General features: G+C 44.5%; 1 protein-coding gene across 5 annotated transcripts; it reads right to left on the bottom strand.

Annotated features, from left to right (window-relative positions):
• Positions 1-46: 46 nt before the first annotated feature.
• rhbdd1 (rhomboid domain containing 1) lies at positions 47-14387 on the bottom strand. 5 transcript variants are annotated; one of them, XM_061217411.1, is made up of 6 exons: positions 14248-14387; positions 7434-7887; positions 3294-3426; positions 2832-2920; positions 1598-1747; positions 47-709 (listed from the first exon to the last, which is right to left on the bottom strand). In XM_061217411.1, exons 2-6 carry the CDS (start codon positions 7861-7863, stop codon positions 603-605), a joined length of 909 nt encoding a protein of 302 aa, XP_061073395.1. In that variant the 5' UTR covers positions 7864-7887; positions 14248-14387; the 3' UTR covers positions 47-602. The 5 variants fall into 5 exon arrangements, with proteins under 5 accessions (XP_061073395.1, XP_061073393.1, XP_061073396.1 ...); XM_061217409.1 differs by lacking the exon at positions 14248-14387 and adding an exon at positions 10277-10544; XM_061217412.1 differs by lacking the exon at positions 14248-14387 and adding an exon at positions 10329-10544.
• Between the last annotated feature and the right edge of the window lie 23 nt (positions 14388-14410).

Raw genomic sequence — 14410 nt, 5'->3', positions numbered from 1 at the left:
TCAGAAATGTATTTACCTGTTCACAAAAAAGATAAATCTAAGAATCTGTCAACATCAAAAGTATTTATGTAAAAAAATAAATGAATATATGTACAAATTCTTAACCTTATTCCAAATGTAACATATTGAAGGACATACTGGAATATACTATTCAAACACAATATATCTTTTGTAATCAGCACTAGAAATACAATGAACAGATTATTGTTTCATATCCAAGCAACATCCTTTCAAGCCAAACAAAGCTGTTTTAAATGACTCAGTCCACTGATGTTGGGCAGGACTAAGTCCAGTCCTGACCAGGTTTACTTTCAGTATAATAGAAATGGACTGATTTGCAAAACCGGGCAGATTACGTTATGAGAAACCTTTGTACGGTTCAAAAAGCTGTGACCAAAATAATTATACAAGCGCTTATCAGAGAATAGAAGATAATCAGCACTTAGCTGGATTGTGAACGTCAAGCTACCTCCAAATTTGTAAACAGTCACATATGTTTTGGCTGTAGTTCAAACTGAGGAAAGAAAACTGGTGCCACCCAAAGTCTGCAGTGTTAACCCTTCAGGGCCCGATCCTCTCTTGAACACTGCATGCATTCCCCGTCAGCGGGCAAATCTCTGCAGTCTGCGTAGGCGAATCTCCTCCAAATTATCTGGTTGTGATGGTGGGATATGAAACCCGTACGCTGGGCTTTCATGAGTAGCGCCCCCTAAAGGACACATGGAACAAAACACTTCTGAGAAGGAGGACACACATAAAACAGACACATTACACCCCCAGAGTTAATTAAGAAGGAATGGATCACCATCTGGTAATGTAATAATTACATCCACACTTCAAAATCCACCTCCCATTAGAAATTCCTGAAATCAGTGGATAGAACTTGAATATCAAACCAAGCATACGGGCCAGCGCTTGGCATTAGCCTAATGGTGGATGTTATGTATGTATGTGTGTGTGTGTGTGCATGTGTGTTTGTGTGGGTGTGTGTGTACGCATGCCTGTGTGTGTGTGTGTGTACGTGCGGCAATGAGGCAGTTAACATTCCAACGTGAGAAGAGAATATTTTGGGGTTTCTGCCAAAGGATTATTCAGATGACAAGCTTGTTATTCAAATAAAATGAAAAGTTAAGATGAACAATCATTTTGGAAATAGAATTTCTGCAGTCTGTTAAAAGGTCATGAACTGCTGCTAGACCAAACAGCTACTAGACTCCACACAACAATCCTGCAATTACCTAAAAGCACATACAGTAAATAAACAGAACTGATGCAGCAAAACCATGTGAACTCAATGCCTACACTCATTCCCTATTGCCCAGAACAAAAAATGTAACATGAGTTAATATGGTCAGAAAAACCACTGATGCTATATTTGTTATACTGTTAAAAATTCACACATTTTCAAAATACTTATCTTACCATCAGTATTCGTAGTTCTAAATTAATTAAGCTCTTACAGAATTACTCTATCAATGCTAAAGTTGATCTAACACTAAAAGTTGTTGAGTTTTATGTGTACAAGAAGTACAAGGGAAGAGACGCAGAGCTCCATGCAATGGATTTTCCCCATAATCCTGTGGTGTTGACCCCTCACCTCGGTCTCTCATGCTGGCCCTGATTGCAGCCTCATACTCCTCCTCCTCTGATAGGCCAGTGGTGTAGGGGTTGAGCCCCGGACGGGGAGTGTGGGCCTGGGGGCGCTCGTTCTGGGCGTATGGAGAATTTGAACGTGTCCCACTGAATCCTGCATGGTGAACACACACAACCCACCAACAAGAATTAGTATCGCAATGTGAATTAAAACAACAGTGTGTGGAAATTTTAGTGTGCAGTATTTCAACAGAATGAGATTCTGTATTGAAGTAAATGTCATCTTCCCAACAACCACCATGGAGACAATAAAAACCTTATTAACTTAATTACACAATAGACCAGGTTTTGCAGACAATTAAGCCTAGTCTTCGGCTAAATTCAATTTTGAATGGAGATTCTTCATTCAGAACTAATTTTAGATCAGGACTAATTTCTATCTGTGTCTATAAAACCGGCTCAATATTAGTCATCTGCCATTCCATGAAATTGGCATGAAAAACTGACACTGAAAGCGCACTGAGCAAAGGCCTAAACCTATACAGAAATACAGCTGCCTTTGACCATAAAGACCTCTGCCTGACCTCAAACACACAGGTGAAACAGTCAAAACAACTTAAGATGTTTACTGGGAAAGGGTAAACAATCAGAGCTTATCAACACTGCACAGAAGGAAAGAGGTGAGAGGTAATGACTACCTGAAATTGGTTACCTAATGTGAAGCATAGTGCAGTTGTACTGAACTGAGCCATCTTATTTTGTCATAACACACTTGCACTGTCATACCTGTGGAACTGTAGTCTCCATTGACTGTCAAACCCCCCAAAAATATAACAATTTCTTAACTTCACACAAACACACAAAACATCTGTATAAAATGTTACGTGAAATTGGAAATGAGAGGTTGTCCACACATACATTTTTACTAGATAGAATGTATGTTTTGCCAAGATAAAAACAATAGTAATATTTTACCATATACAGTAAATTATATATATTATACAGTATATTATAAGTGTACTGTATGACATGGTGTTTAAGTAGAACATACTGTGCACATTCCTACTATAATAAATATAAGAGTATCATGTTCATAAACAGGATGCACACATTCAGAAAATGATGGTTGAATTATACAGTGGTATATTCAATATATCACTGCATAATTCAACCGTAACGGTGTAAAAGATATGAGAGTGTGAGGACAGGAGAAATGAAGGGAGGTGTGGAGAACACACCTGCACACACTTTCATGACAGACATCAGAGGACCTTTGGTGTAGAGAAGGCCCACAAGGATACCAGCCAGATGTCCCACAAATGAGGTCCTGTGTGGTCAGTGCACTTTCATCAGCATAGTTTACTCGTTACACAGAAACATACACACACTCACACAAAATCTGATGCCTGGAGTCATTGACATAATTGTTGATGTAGCTGGAAAATGAAAATGGTTGATGCAGTTTGCAGTTGTATCAGCAGGGGGCAGTGTAGCCAAATTAATTTTTTTATTAAAATAATTCTGTCAGCACCTATTTGTTGTCAACCTGAAGGGCCTACTCTGATGGTCTGGTCATCTTCCCCTCATGTGAATAATGGAAATGTTGGTAATGTGAAATTAATTAAATAAAATAACAGGTATGTATAAATTCTGGAAATCTGATGATAGTGCCGCTTTAAACTGGGCCCAGCAGAACTCACCCTGGTGACATCACATGAATGAGGATCAGTTCCGCCCAGCAGGCATAACTATTGGCCACTGGAAAGCCCATCACGTTAGTGACACCCCCAGGAAATTGATGGCTATTCACCACCTTTAAGCCAAACAGCACTCCTGGAAGACCAACAAGCAGAAGTTGGATACTGGGGACAGTAGCAGGAAGGTTATTTCATATTATCCTTTTTTACATTACATTACATTACATTATTGGCATTTGGCAGACGCTCTTATCCAGAGCGACGTACAACAAAGTGCATACCCATAACCAGGGATAAGTTCGCTGAAAGACCCTAGAGGTAAGTACAATTTCAACTGCTACCTTTGAACAAACAAACAAACAGAGCAAAAGTCACCAAAGTTAACTATCCAAACACTGCTTACCTAGCCAACTAAAAATACCGATACACAAAGCAAGTCACAGAGACAACAATTAAGGTTCACAGGGAGGTAGGGAGGGATGGGGAGAGGTGCTGCTTGAAGAGGTGCGTCTTCAGCTTGCGCTTGAAGGTGGGGAGAGATTCTATAGTTCTGACCTCAACGGGGAGTTCGTTCCACCACCGTGGAGCCAGAACAGACAGTAGTCGTGAGCGTGAGGTGGAGGTTCTGAGAGGGGGAGGTGCCAAGCGGCCTGTGGAGGCTGAACGAAGAGGTCTGGCAGGGGTGTAGGGTCTGATGACTTTTTGCAGATAAGCTGGGGAAGACCCTTTAACTGCTTGGAAGGCTAGCACCAATGTTTTGAATTTGATGCGAGCCATGACAGGCAGCCAGTGGAGGGAAGTAAGCAGGGGGGTGACGTGTGAGTATTTGGGAAGGTTGAAGACCAGACGAGCTGCTGCATTCTGGATGAGTTGGAGGGGTCTGATGGCGGACGCTGGGAGGCCAGCCAAGAGGGAATTGCAGTAGTCCAGGCGGGACAGAACCATCGCTTGGACCAGGAGCTGGGTCGAGTAGGGGGTGAGAAAGGGGCAGATTCTCCGTATGTTGTAGAGGAAGAACCTGCAAGACCGGGTCACCGCCGCAATGTTCTCGGAAAGGGACAGTCTGCTGTCCATCACCACGCCGAGGTTCCTTGCACTGGGTGACGGCGTGAGTGTGGTATCCCTGAGAGAAATGGAGAGATCCAGATGGGGAGAGGTATTAGCAGGGATGAATATCATTTCAGTTTTACCTGGGTTGAGCTTTAGATGGTGGTTGTCCATCCAGCTCTGGATGTCCCTCAGGCAAGCAGAGATACGGGCTGAAACCTGCGTATCAGACGGCGGGAACGAGACGAAGAGTTGGGTATCGTCCGCATAGCAGTGGTAGGATAGCCCATGTGCAGTGATCACAGGGCCAAGGGAGCGAGTGTAGAGAGAAAAAAGAAGCGGGCCAAGGACTGAGCCCTGGGGAACTCCTGTGGCGAGGGGCCGAGGTGTCGATACCGAACCAGCCCAGGCAACCTGGAAGGAGCGACCAGAGAGGTAGGACTCAATCCAGTCCAGGGCTGTGCCACAGATGCCCGTTGCTGACAGGGCAGACAGGAGGATGGAGTGATCCACAGTGTCGAAGGCAGCAGAGAGATCTAGAAGAATGAGGATAGAGGAGAGGGAGGCTGCTCGTGCGGCATGAAGTGACTCACTGACGGAGAGGAGCGCAGTCTCTGTCGAGTGGCCCGATCTGAAGCCAGACTGATGGGGGTCTAGCAGGTTGTTGTTAGAAAAGAAGGAAGAAAGTTGAGTAGAAGCGGCTCGTTCTATAGTTTTAGAAAGGAAAGGAAGAAGAGATACCGGGCGGTAGTTCTGGATGATGGAGGGATCCAGAGTAGGCTTTTTTAGCAGCGGAGTGATGTGGGCCCTCTTGGAGGATGCCGGAAAACAGCCGGAAGACAGGGAGGAGTTGACAAGGGAGGTGACAAATGGGAGAATGTCAGGTGTGATAGTTTGGAGAAGAGAAGAGGGGATAGGGTCAAGGGCACAGGTTATAGGGCGGTGGCAGAGCAGCAGTTGAGAAACATCAGAGTCCGTAAGGGGGGAGAAAGTGGAAAAGGAAGGGATGGGCCTAGAGGGGGGGAAGGGCACAGTGAGGGGGGCGGTGGTTGTAAAGGATCTGCGGATGACTGTGACCTTCTCATCGAAGAAATCAGCAAAGTCATCAGCAGCGAAGGAGGACTGAGGAGGAGGCGGTGCGTTGAGGAGAGAGGAGAAAAGTTTCCGGGGGTTAGAAGCAGAGTTCTGAATTTGCGTTTGATAGTATTTTGCTTTGGCGGCAGTGACATCGGAAGAGAATGCCGCCAGGAGAGACTGGTAAGTCATGAGGTCGGAAGCGTCTCTGGATTTCCCCCACTTCCTCTCCGCTGCGCGGAGGCTGGCCCTGGAGGTACGGAGGGTGTCAGATATCCAAGGACTGGGAGGGGATGTGCGAGGTGGTTTTGAGACAGGGGGACAGAGAGAGTCAAAGGCGGAGGAGAGAGATGAAAGGAGGGTGGCAGATGCAGAGTCAGCGGGGAGTTTGGAGAAGGATTCGAGAGGGGGGAGTGAGGCGGTGACGGTGCTGGCAAAGGAAGAGGGTGAGAGGGAGCGGAGGTTACGGCGGGCTGAGGAAGTGTGGGTGGGAGGAGGGGGAGGAGGATGGGGAGGAAGAGGGAGGGAGAATGAGATGAAGTGGTGATAAGATGTATGCAGAGGGGTAACCGTGAAATCGGAGCATGAGCAGTTCCTTACAAAGACAAGGTCTAGGACATTGCCCGCCTTGTGGGTTGGAGGAGAGTGTTGCAGGGAGAGGCCGAAGGAGTGGATTAGCGGTAGGAAGGCAGCAGGCTGGGAGGCTTCTAGGTGGATGTTGAAGTCTCCAAGGAGAATCAGTGGGGTGCCATCCTCAGGGAAGGAGCTGAGAAGGGTGTCTAGCTCATCAAGGAAGTTTCCCAGGGGCCCTGGAGGACGGTAGATAACTGCAATGAAAAGGTTAGTAGGGTAGGATACTGCAACAGAATGGAATTCAAAAGTGGATATGGACAGGTCAGAGAGGGGGAGAACAGAAAATTTCCACGAGGGGGAAATTAAAAGACCAGTACCCCGGAAGGCCGGGGAGCGTGCGAGAAGGAGAAGGAGGATGAGGATGAGAGGGCAGCGGGAGTGGCGGTGTTGTCAGGTGTGATCCAGGTCTCAGTTAGGGCAAGGAATTGTAGGGACTGGAGGGAGGCATACGCAGGGATGAAGTCAGCCTTCCGAGTGGCAGACTGGCAGTTCCATAGTCCCCCTGTGACAGCAAAGTCCTCACAGGGGGTCAGCGGGGGATAGCTGAGGTTTGAGGGGTTCCGACGCCGTGGAGGCCCACGTCGCAGGGGGGGTCTTCGAGGGAGAGAGCAGACTGGGATGGGGTGAAACATAACATCACAACTGGGACGGAGCGACGCTAGCGTCGCTCTGACACGCCTATTTAAATGGCCTACAATTGCTCACAAGCAATACCAAATCAAAGCTAATCTACTGATAAATTCCACAGCTATTTAAGTTACTTAAGACGAATGTTCAATCACTCTACAGGTATGCAACCAGTAGAAGTGATTAACAGGTAATAGACAAACAACGTGGCTCAAGCCCTAACCCTTGCTGTTCAAATGAGCAATTTAAAAAAATCTACGTTACCGCGTCTAGAGGAAACCCGCAGCGATACTAAACACCTGGTCAGAATGATGCACTTTTGTACTTCAAAAGTGAAGAAAAGGCTAATGCTGAGCACTATAGTACTAGAGCAGGGCTACTCAACTCCAGGTCCTGAGGGCTGCGGTGTCTGCAGGTATTTGCTCAAACCATTCACTACACCACCGGATTTCACTCATTATTTATCTGCTTGGCTCAGGAAGAAAGCTAATTAGTGAAATCAGGTGGTGTAGCATATGGTTGGAGCAAATACCTGCACACACAGTGGCCCCCAGGACCTGGAGTTGAGTAGCCTGGTACTAGAGTAATACTGTACCTTCACCTGCCAAGGTCTAATCAAATTACATTAGTGACAATACACTACACTGGTCATACATGGAAAATAATAATACAAACAGAAACGCAGATGCTGTACACACACACACACACACACACACACACACACACACACATACAGATACATACATACACACACACACACACCTGAAAAGCCCACTGCGCACTGCATGTTGTAAGAGGGGTCGTCGGTCAGCTCAGCCAGCCCCTTCTCCAGCAGCAGGTAGACCACGCCCGTGAGCAGGGAGAAGACGGACAGCAGGTAAGCGAACCAGGGCCCGCCCAGCCTGCGCTCCAGGCGGGAGCCCTTCCACAGCAGGGACACCATGTTGTAGTACAGGTGCCAGTCATCGGCATGGTGCAGGGGGGCCAGGAGCAGGCGACGCCAGTCCCCGCCCCAGCACGTCTGCACGCTGACGCACGCGCGCATCAGGGGCGCCAGGGGGAACAGGAACAGGTAGACGTTCAGCCCCAGGGCCGCCAGTGTCACGGGCGGGATGTTGTCCGTCCCCATCTGGAACACCTGCGAGGCCAGCAGCAGCAGGCCCAGGTTCCCTCCCCTGTGTCGGTTCCTCATGGCGACGTGCGCCCAGGATCGCACCTAACATTTCAACAGATCAGTACAGAGATTAGGGTGGGCAGTGAACAAACGCATTAGAAAATCTCTCAAAGTACCTAGTGACTAAGTTGCGTGACTGGGACCTGGAAGGTTGGTGGTTCAAGCCCTGGTGTAGCCATGATAAAGCCCTTGAGCAAGGCCCCTAACCCCACATTGCTCCCTGCTTTTCCCCAGCTTAGTCTAATCATCTGCAAGTCGCTTTGGATTACATCAATTCTGAGCGATCTACCTTCTAACAGCAGCACAAGGTGTGTTTGCTGGGAGGACTTGCTTAGTCATAACCCTGGTGCATGGTACAGGAGGAGGTGATGGGAAGGGGCTTCCTGCCGATCTCATTGCAGGGTGATACAGTGAAGGACTGACTGTAAAAAAGGCCAGTTTCCTCCCTCACGTGTAACCGCGTGTTTACTTGAAACAGTAAACTGCTCTGGGAATCTGACTTAGCTTTATTTGCTTTCATCCCAAATTCTTTCCCTGACCTCCTCGTCTGCCATACAAAAACCCGCAGAAAAAGGCAAACAAGGGCAATGCTGTTGGGCTTCTGCAGCAACTTCCAAAACACGCCGTCGCCCCCAGAATGTACAAATTTCCAGCCCCAGTTTGAAGAGCGCCATTGTGTGCCACCAGGCAGCCACGCGCCAACATCTCTGCACCTCCCACACAAAGCAACACACACAGACACACACACTCTTTCTCTCTCTCTCACACACACACACACACACACACACACATTCTCTCTATCTCTCACACACACACTCCCCTTTCTCTCCCTCTCTCAATTCAATTCAAGTTGCTTTATTGGCATGACAGAACATTAGTTTGTATTGCCAAAGCACATATATATATATATATATATATATATATATATATGAAATAACATTTTTCTCTCTCTTTCTCTCACACACTCACACACACTCTCTCTCATACACACACACTCACACACAGCAGCTGACTGCTTTCAGGGCCTGCAATGTTGGGAATGCACCAGCACAGCAATCCGGCATCAGCTATGATTGAGAAAAGCTTTATACACAGACATGGCTGTGAATGAGCACCCAAAGGGTAGCATCAGGACAATCTGTGTCAAACACAGGACTGACTGCTGGAGACCTTACAGGACTGAGGTCGAGCAGTGATTCAGACCCACAGTCTGTATTCAGTGTTTTCACCCATATGAAAATATGCAGCATTTGCCAATTTTGTTTTCAAGAAACAGTGATGCTAAACGATAACACGCGCCCTTGTTATAACCTGATCCTTAGTGAAAGCATTTTGCTGTAATTGGCCATAATAGGGGCAGCTGGGGTAAAGCCCTTTACAAAAATGTCAACATAGAACAATAACCAATAGCAGAAATTGAACGGAAAAAAACTAATCTCAGAGCATAGGAAATTAGTTCCCTGGTGTAAAATCCAGCTATCAACAACTTAAAATTACCAGCTACCAGCTGTTTCAAAACCTACCTTGAGCTTTTTTTCAGCAGGATTTTAGGCCAAAGCACTAGCACCACAGTCAAATCCGATCCACCTACTGTACCCCACATACAACTATATTCAGCCAATCAGATTAGCCACTCAAGACATTCTTGGACTGGCGTAATTGGCGAGGGGGCCAAGCTGTGAAATGCTGCTACTGTTTCTCATGAGCTCTGGTTGAGGTGCTGCTAAAGCCCTCCATTTTATGGAGCTGTTGTTGTGATGATCTAGTTAGCAGAGAAAGTACAGGTATGGCTGATATGTAGACACACACACACACACATACAGATGAAACAGCTAAACACACGCTTCCAGGCCCCCAATAATGCGGCATTTCTGTTAGCTGGTGATTTTAAGCCTGGTTTAAAATGGAGAATTAAGAGTTTGCTCATTAAATTACACCCAATGTATCAAAATACATTATGGTATGCATACAGTGTAGGGCTTTATAATACATGCAATGGACAAATATCCATTAACTGTGATTGATTACCTAGGAAAAGAGACTACTAATACCCAGTGGAATAATCAATCAGCAGATGCAATGCAGTACCCACCCAACAGCATGCAGTTATACTTTCACGCAGCGTGTCAACGTCGTATCTGACGTCGTTAAAATACGATAGATCAGGAAATGAATACGCTCCTGTGATAGTAGTAGGATCTTGTTTAAACGAGAGATTTAACTTCATTATACGCACAAATAGGCTGAACATTTATCCGAACAAAGCCAATGTAGCTCAACGTTACTACTAATACAACCTCTGTGTAGACTTACCACTGTCGAAAATATACTGTAGCCTATTAATAGGCATAGTTCATCAAACAAAATAGTATTGACGCCCAATCTGGCCAATAAACTAATTTATCGCAAAATAAACCCTTTATGTAATCACCTGAGTTTAAGTAGCACTGTAAATTAGCTATGACTGCAACAGAATATTTTACTTCTGGTTTCCTGCTTTTCTTGTGTGCTGGCAATCCTTTGATTCGACTCCAACCACAGAACTGTATAAGAACCGTGGCTCCCAACACACGGAAATGGCACTTTACTTTCAGTCTTAAACATTTGTTTGACCACTTTTGGACACCTCGCTTTTATCTTAAGTTTCATCTAATTTCGATTCTGAGAATTGTCGGACGTATGAATTTAAAAGTGACGATTTGGTCACATGATTTCAACTAAAGCCCTCCCCTTTAAGGCGAGAACCTTCGACGACATGTCGGGAGCGCGATCCTTGAATATCTAAAGTATATTGATCGCCTTTATTGCTGGTTATCTAAAAGATGACATTTGCATAGAGTTCACCGCGAACAGCAAGTCTACAAATGCATAGCTCTGGATTTTGAAAATGTTCAAAGTGCGTATGTCGGCTCTTCCTCTAAACATGCCACGTGAAAATACATTGGCAGCATCTTAGTTTACTCAAAACATTTTCACAACACTGCAAACCGTGAATGTTTTTCTCATTGCTTTGACACAAAGTACATTCAATTAACAGTTTTCAAAAATCTTCAATTCATTTCTCACTCAAGCTCAAACACCAAAAGAACTGTACATTTCTACAGTCCGATTTGCAAATGTTTGCACACATCATTTCAGAACTGATACACTCAAAACATAACATCCATCCATCCATCCATCCATCCATCCATCCATCCATCCATTATCTGAACCTGCTTATCCTGATCAGGGTCACAGGGGGGCTGGAGCCTATCCCAGCATACATTGGGCGAAAGGCAGGAATACACCCTGGACAGGTCGCCAGTCCATCGCAGGGCACACACACCATTCACTCACACACTCATACCTATGGGCAATTTAGACTCTCCAATCAGCCTAACATGCATGTCTTTGGACTGTGGGAGGAAACCGGAGTACCCGGAGGAAACCCACGCAGACACGGGGAGAACATGCAAACTCCGCACAGAGAGGCCCCGGCCGACGGGGATTCGAACCCAGGACCTCCTTGCTGTGAGGCGGCAGTGCTACCCACTGCACCATCCGTGCCGCCCCCAAAACATAACATGTAGGCTAAAATTCAAGAGGATAGCAATTTCCTAAACCACAAATTGGCCTAATACATTATTTTAATACTTTATTAGGAATACCTGTACACCTGCTTATTCATGCCATTATCTAATCCAATCATGTGGCAGCAGTGCAATGCATAAAATCATGCAGACACAGGTCAGGACCTTCAGTCCCTAGAGTTTGCAGAGAATGGTGTGAAAAACAAAAAACATCCAGTGAGCAGCGGTTCTGCAGGCAAAAACGCCTTATTAATGAGAGACTCCAGTGGAGAAGGGCCAGATTGGTCAAAACTGACAGGAAAGTGACAGTAACACAAATAGCCACACATTACAACATATTGAAGCAACTCTCTAATGGAACTGAACTTTTGGGAGCACCCAATTTTTTCTCGTTTTCGTAGTATTCCAGTCTGGAAGGTCCAGAGACACTCACAGTCCGCAAGACAAAAAATCTCCTATGCATGCTTTTGGGTTTCCTTAAATAACCCACCTTCCTCATGTCCGTATACAACATGGTATGCAGAGGGAAAATATATACATAATAAAGTGCTCCCAGAGTATACATTGAAATGAAATTCATAATAGTTATATATAGAAGCAAAGTGCTGACTGAAGTTGATGCAGATTGTGCTTGTGGTTGTTAATATAACAATGACACCTAATTCAGTTGGAGACCTGCGCAGGTGTTGAGGGAATTTCACAAACGAAGACGTGGCTAAGCAGACCGGGTAAATGAAAACCAGCATTACTATAACTGTGGCTTACAGTACTGTTTTTCACTGTAAACATCAATTTTATTGTATTAGAGTATTGGAATTTTTGGTTAGGGAGGCCTGTGGCGTAGTGGTTAAGGTACATGACTGGGACCCGCAAGGTCGGTGGTTCTAATCCCGGTGTAGTCACAATAAGATCTGCACAGCCCTTGGGCCCTTGAGCATGGCCCTTAACCCTGCATGGCTTCAGCGGAGGATTGTCTCCTGTTTAGTCTAATCAACTGTACATCACTCTGGATAAGAGCGTCTGCCAAATGCCTTAATGTTAATGGTTCACATGTAGCCTATTAATAGGCATAGTTCATCAAACAAAATAGTATTGATGCCCAATTTGGCCAATAAACTAATTTATCGCAAAATAGCTGCCATAAACCCTTTTTGTAATCACCTCATTTAAAGTAGCGCTGTAAATTAGCTATGACTGCAACAGAATATTATACTTCTGGTTTCCTGCTTTTCTTGTGTGCTGGCAATCCTTTGATTCGACTCCAACCACAGAACTGTATAAGAACCGTGGCTCCCAACACACGGAAATGGCACTTTTAAACATTTATTTGACCACTTTTGGACACCTCGCTTTTGTCTTAAGTTTCATCTAATTTCGTCATTTCTGAGTATTGTCGGAGGTATGAATTTAAAAGTGACGATTTGGTCACATGATTTCAACAAAAGCGCTCCCCTTTAAGGCGAGAACCTTCGAACATGTCGGGAGCGCGATCCTTGGAAGTAAACAGTGCCGGTGTTTGGTAGAATTATTTTATTTTGAGACATGTTTGCAGTGTTTTGGTAGTTGTGGTAAATTTTGGGCATAAAATAAACTGTTTCTCCAAGCTGCAAGTTGGCGCAGACTTGTATAAAGTGTTTTGAAAAAGTAAACTCACAATTGAAAAATGCTTATTAGAAATTGTAAAAAATTTAAAAAAAAAAAAATTTTTAAACTGTAAGACTTCAGTTGAAAAAGTCATGTTGGATGGAACAAGACGCCGTACGCACAAAAATAGAAATAGAGAAAGATGATGTGCTGGCCTTGGGACAGGAGCCATTTGAATAGGTTCATTTATTAGTAATTGTTCAGCATATAAAAGTACAGCATATGCCCAATAAAAAACGAGATTGTGGTATAAAAATATGCTCATTGTACGGTTTTGCAATGTGAAAAATATATTACACTGAATTTCAATGTTTAGGCAGCACATTTCTTCCGATGAATGTTTATACGGAAATAAACCATCCAGCTTTTTAGTTTCTGATGTGAAAGGTGACCAGAGTGCACAGGCACATTTTGCAAGTGTATAAATTGTTTGGCGTTGTTTGATGTTAAATGGGTCTCTAACAACAAAGGCTTCATCTCTGGTTTAGCCAATCCTGAAATCATATGTACGTGCTTTCCTAATCATTTAGAACTAATCTGTGGAAACATTGTGCTATGAAAAAGAGCCAGTTATTTTCTTTGATGCTGCAGCTGACGGGGCTCCTGATGGGGGAGTGGACAGGCTTCAGCTTGCGTGCTGTGCAGTCTCTGTAGTGAACTGTGAAGCTCACGTCAGTGGGCTGTCAAGCTGCAGTGGACAACCCAGACATTTTATTCGCAGATATAACATAAATTAGGTATATGTATTCAGCGCTAAGTTACTGTATGTCACGTTCGTTGCATGTCCAGAAAATCGATAGCTTTCCAGAATGATGGATATTGAAAATATTTGTTCGGAAATCAATCATATTTACTCATAAAAATCGTATCATAACGTTTTTATGTTACGCATTATATAGATCGATTTGTAGTGGAGACTTTGTTTGAAAGCTTCTCCAAGTTTCTGTAGCCAAACAAATTCAAATGACAACTATATACTAATTTCAGAAAGATAATTACAAAATAAACCGTAAATAAACCAGTCTGAATATCCTGCGATCCAATTACAAAATTAACCGCACATGTAAAAAATTCGCTAAAGCCAATATTAGTCGGCTTGTGTACGTTATCTAGCTAGTTTGCTAGTTCATAGTAATTTAGAGTAACTCCACCAAGAGATTGGGATTAGCCATTTTCAGAGAATACTTACTATTTCACCAACTTGCCAAACCTTTTCTGGCGTTTAATTTGCACCTGCTATTCGAGATAGCAATGTAGGACTAGAAAATTGTATTTCAATACAAATGTGGGGGGGAACCAAACAAACTAGCATGGCGTTCGCCGTTAAAGACATCACTCGAATGACGGCTTTA

The sequence above is a fragment of the Conger conger genome, chromosome 13 (genome assembly GCF_963514075.1).
Source record: "Conger conger chromosome 13, fConCon1.1, whole genome shotgun sequence".
NCBI lineage: Eukaryota > Metazoa > Chordata > Actinopteri > Anguilliformes > Congridae > Conger > Conger conger.
This window is presented reverse-complemented; position numbering and strand designations above follow the sequence as displayed.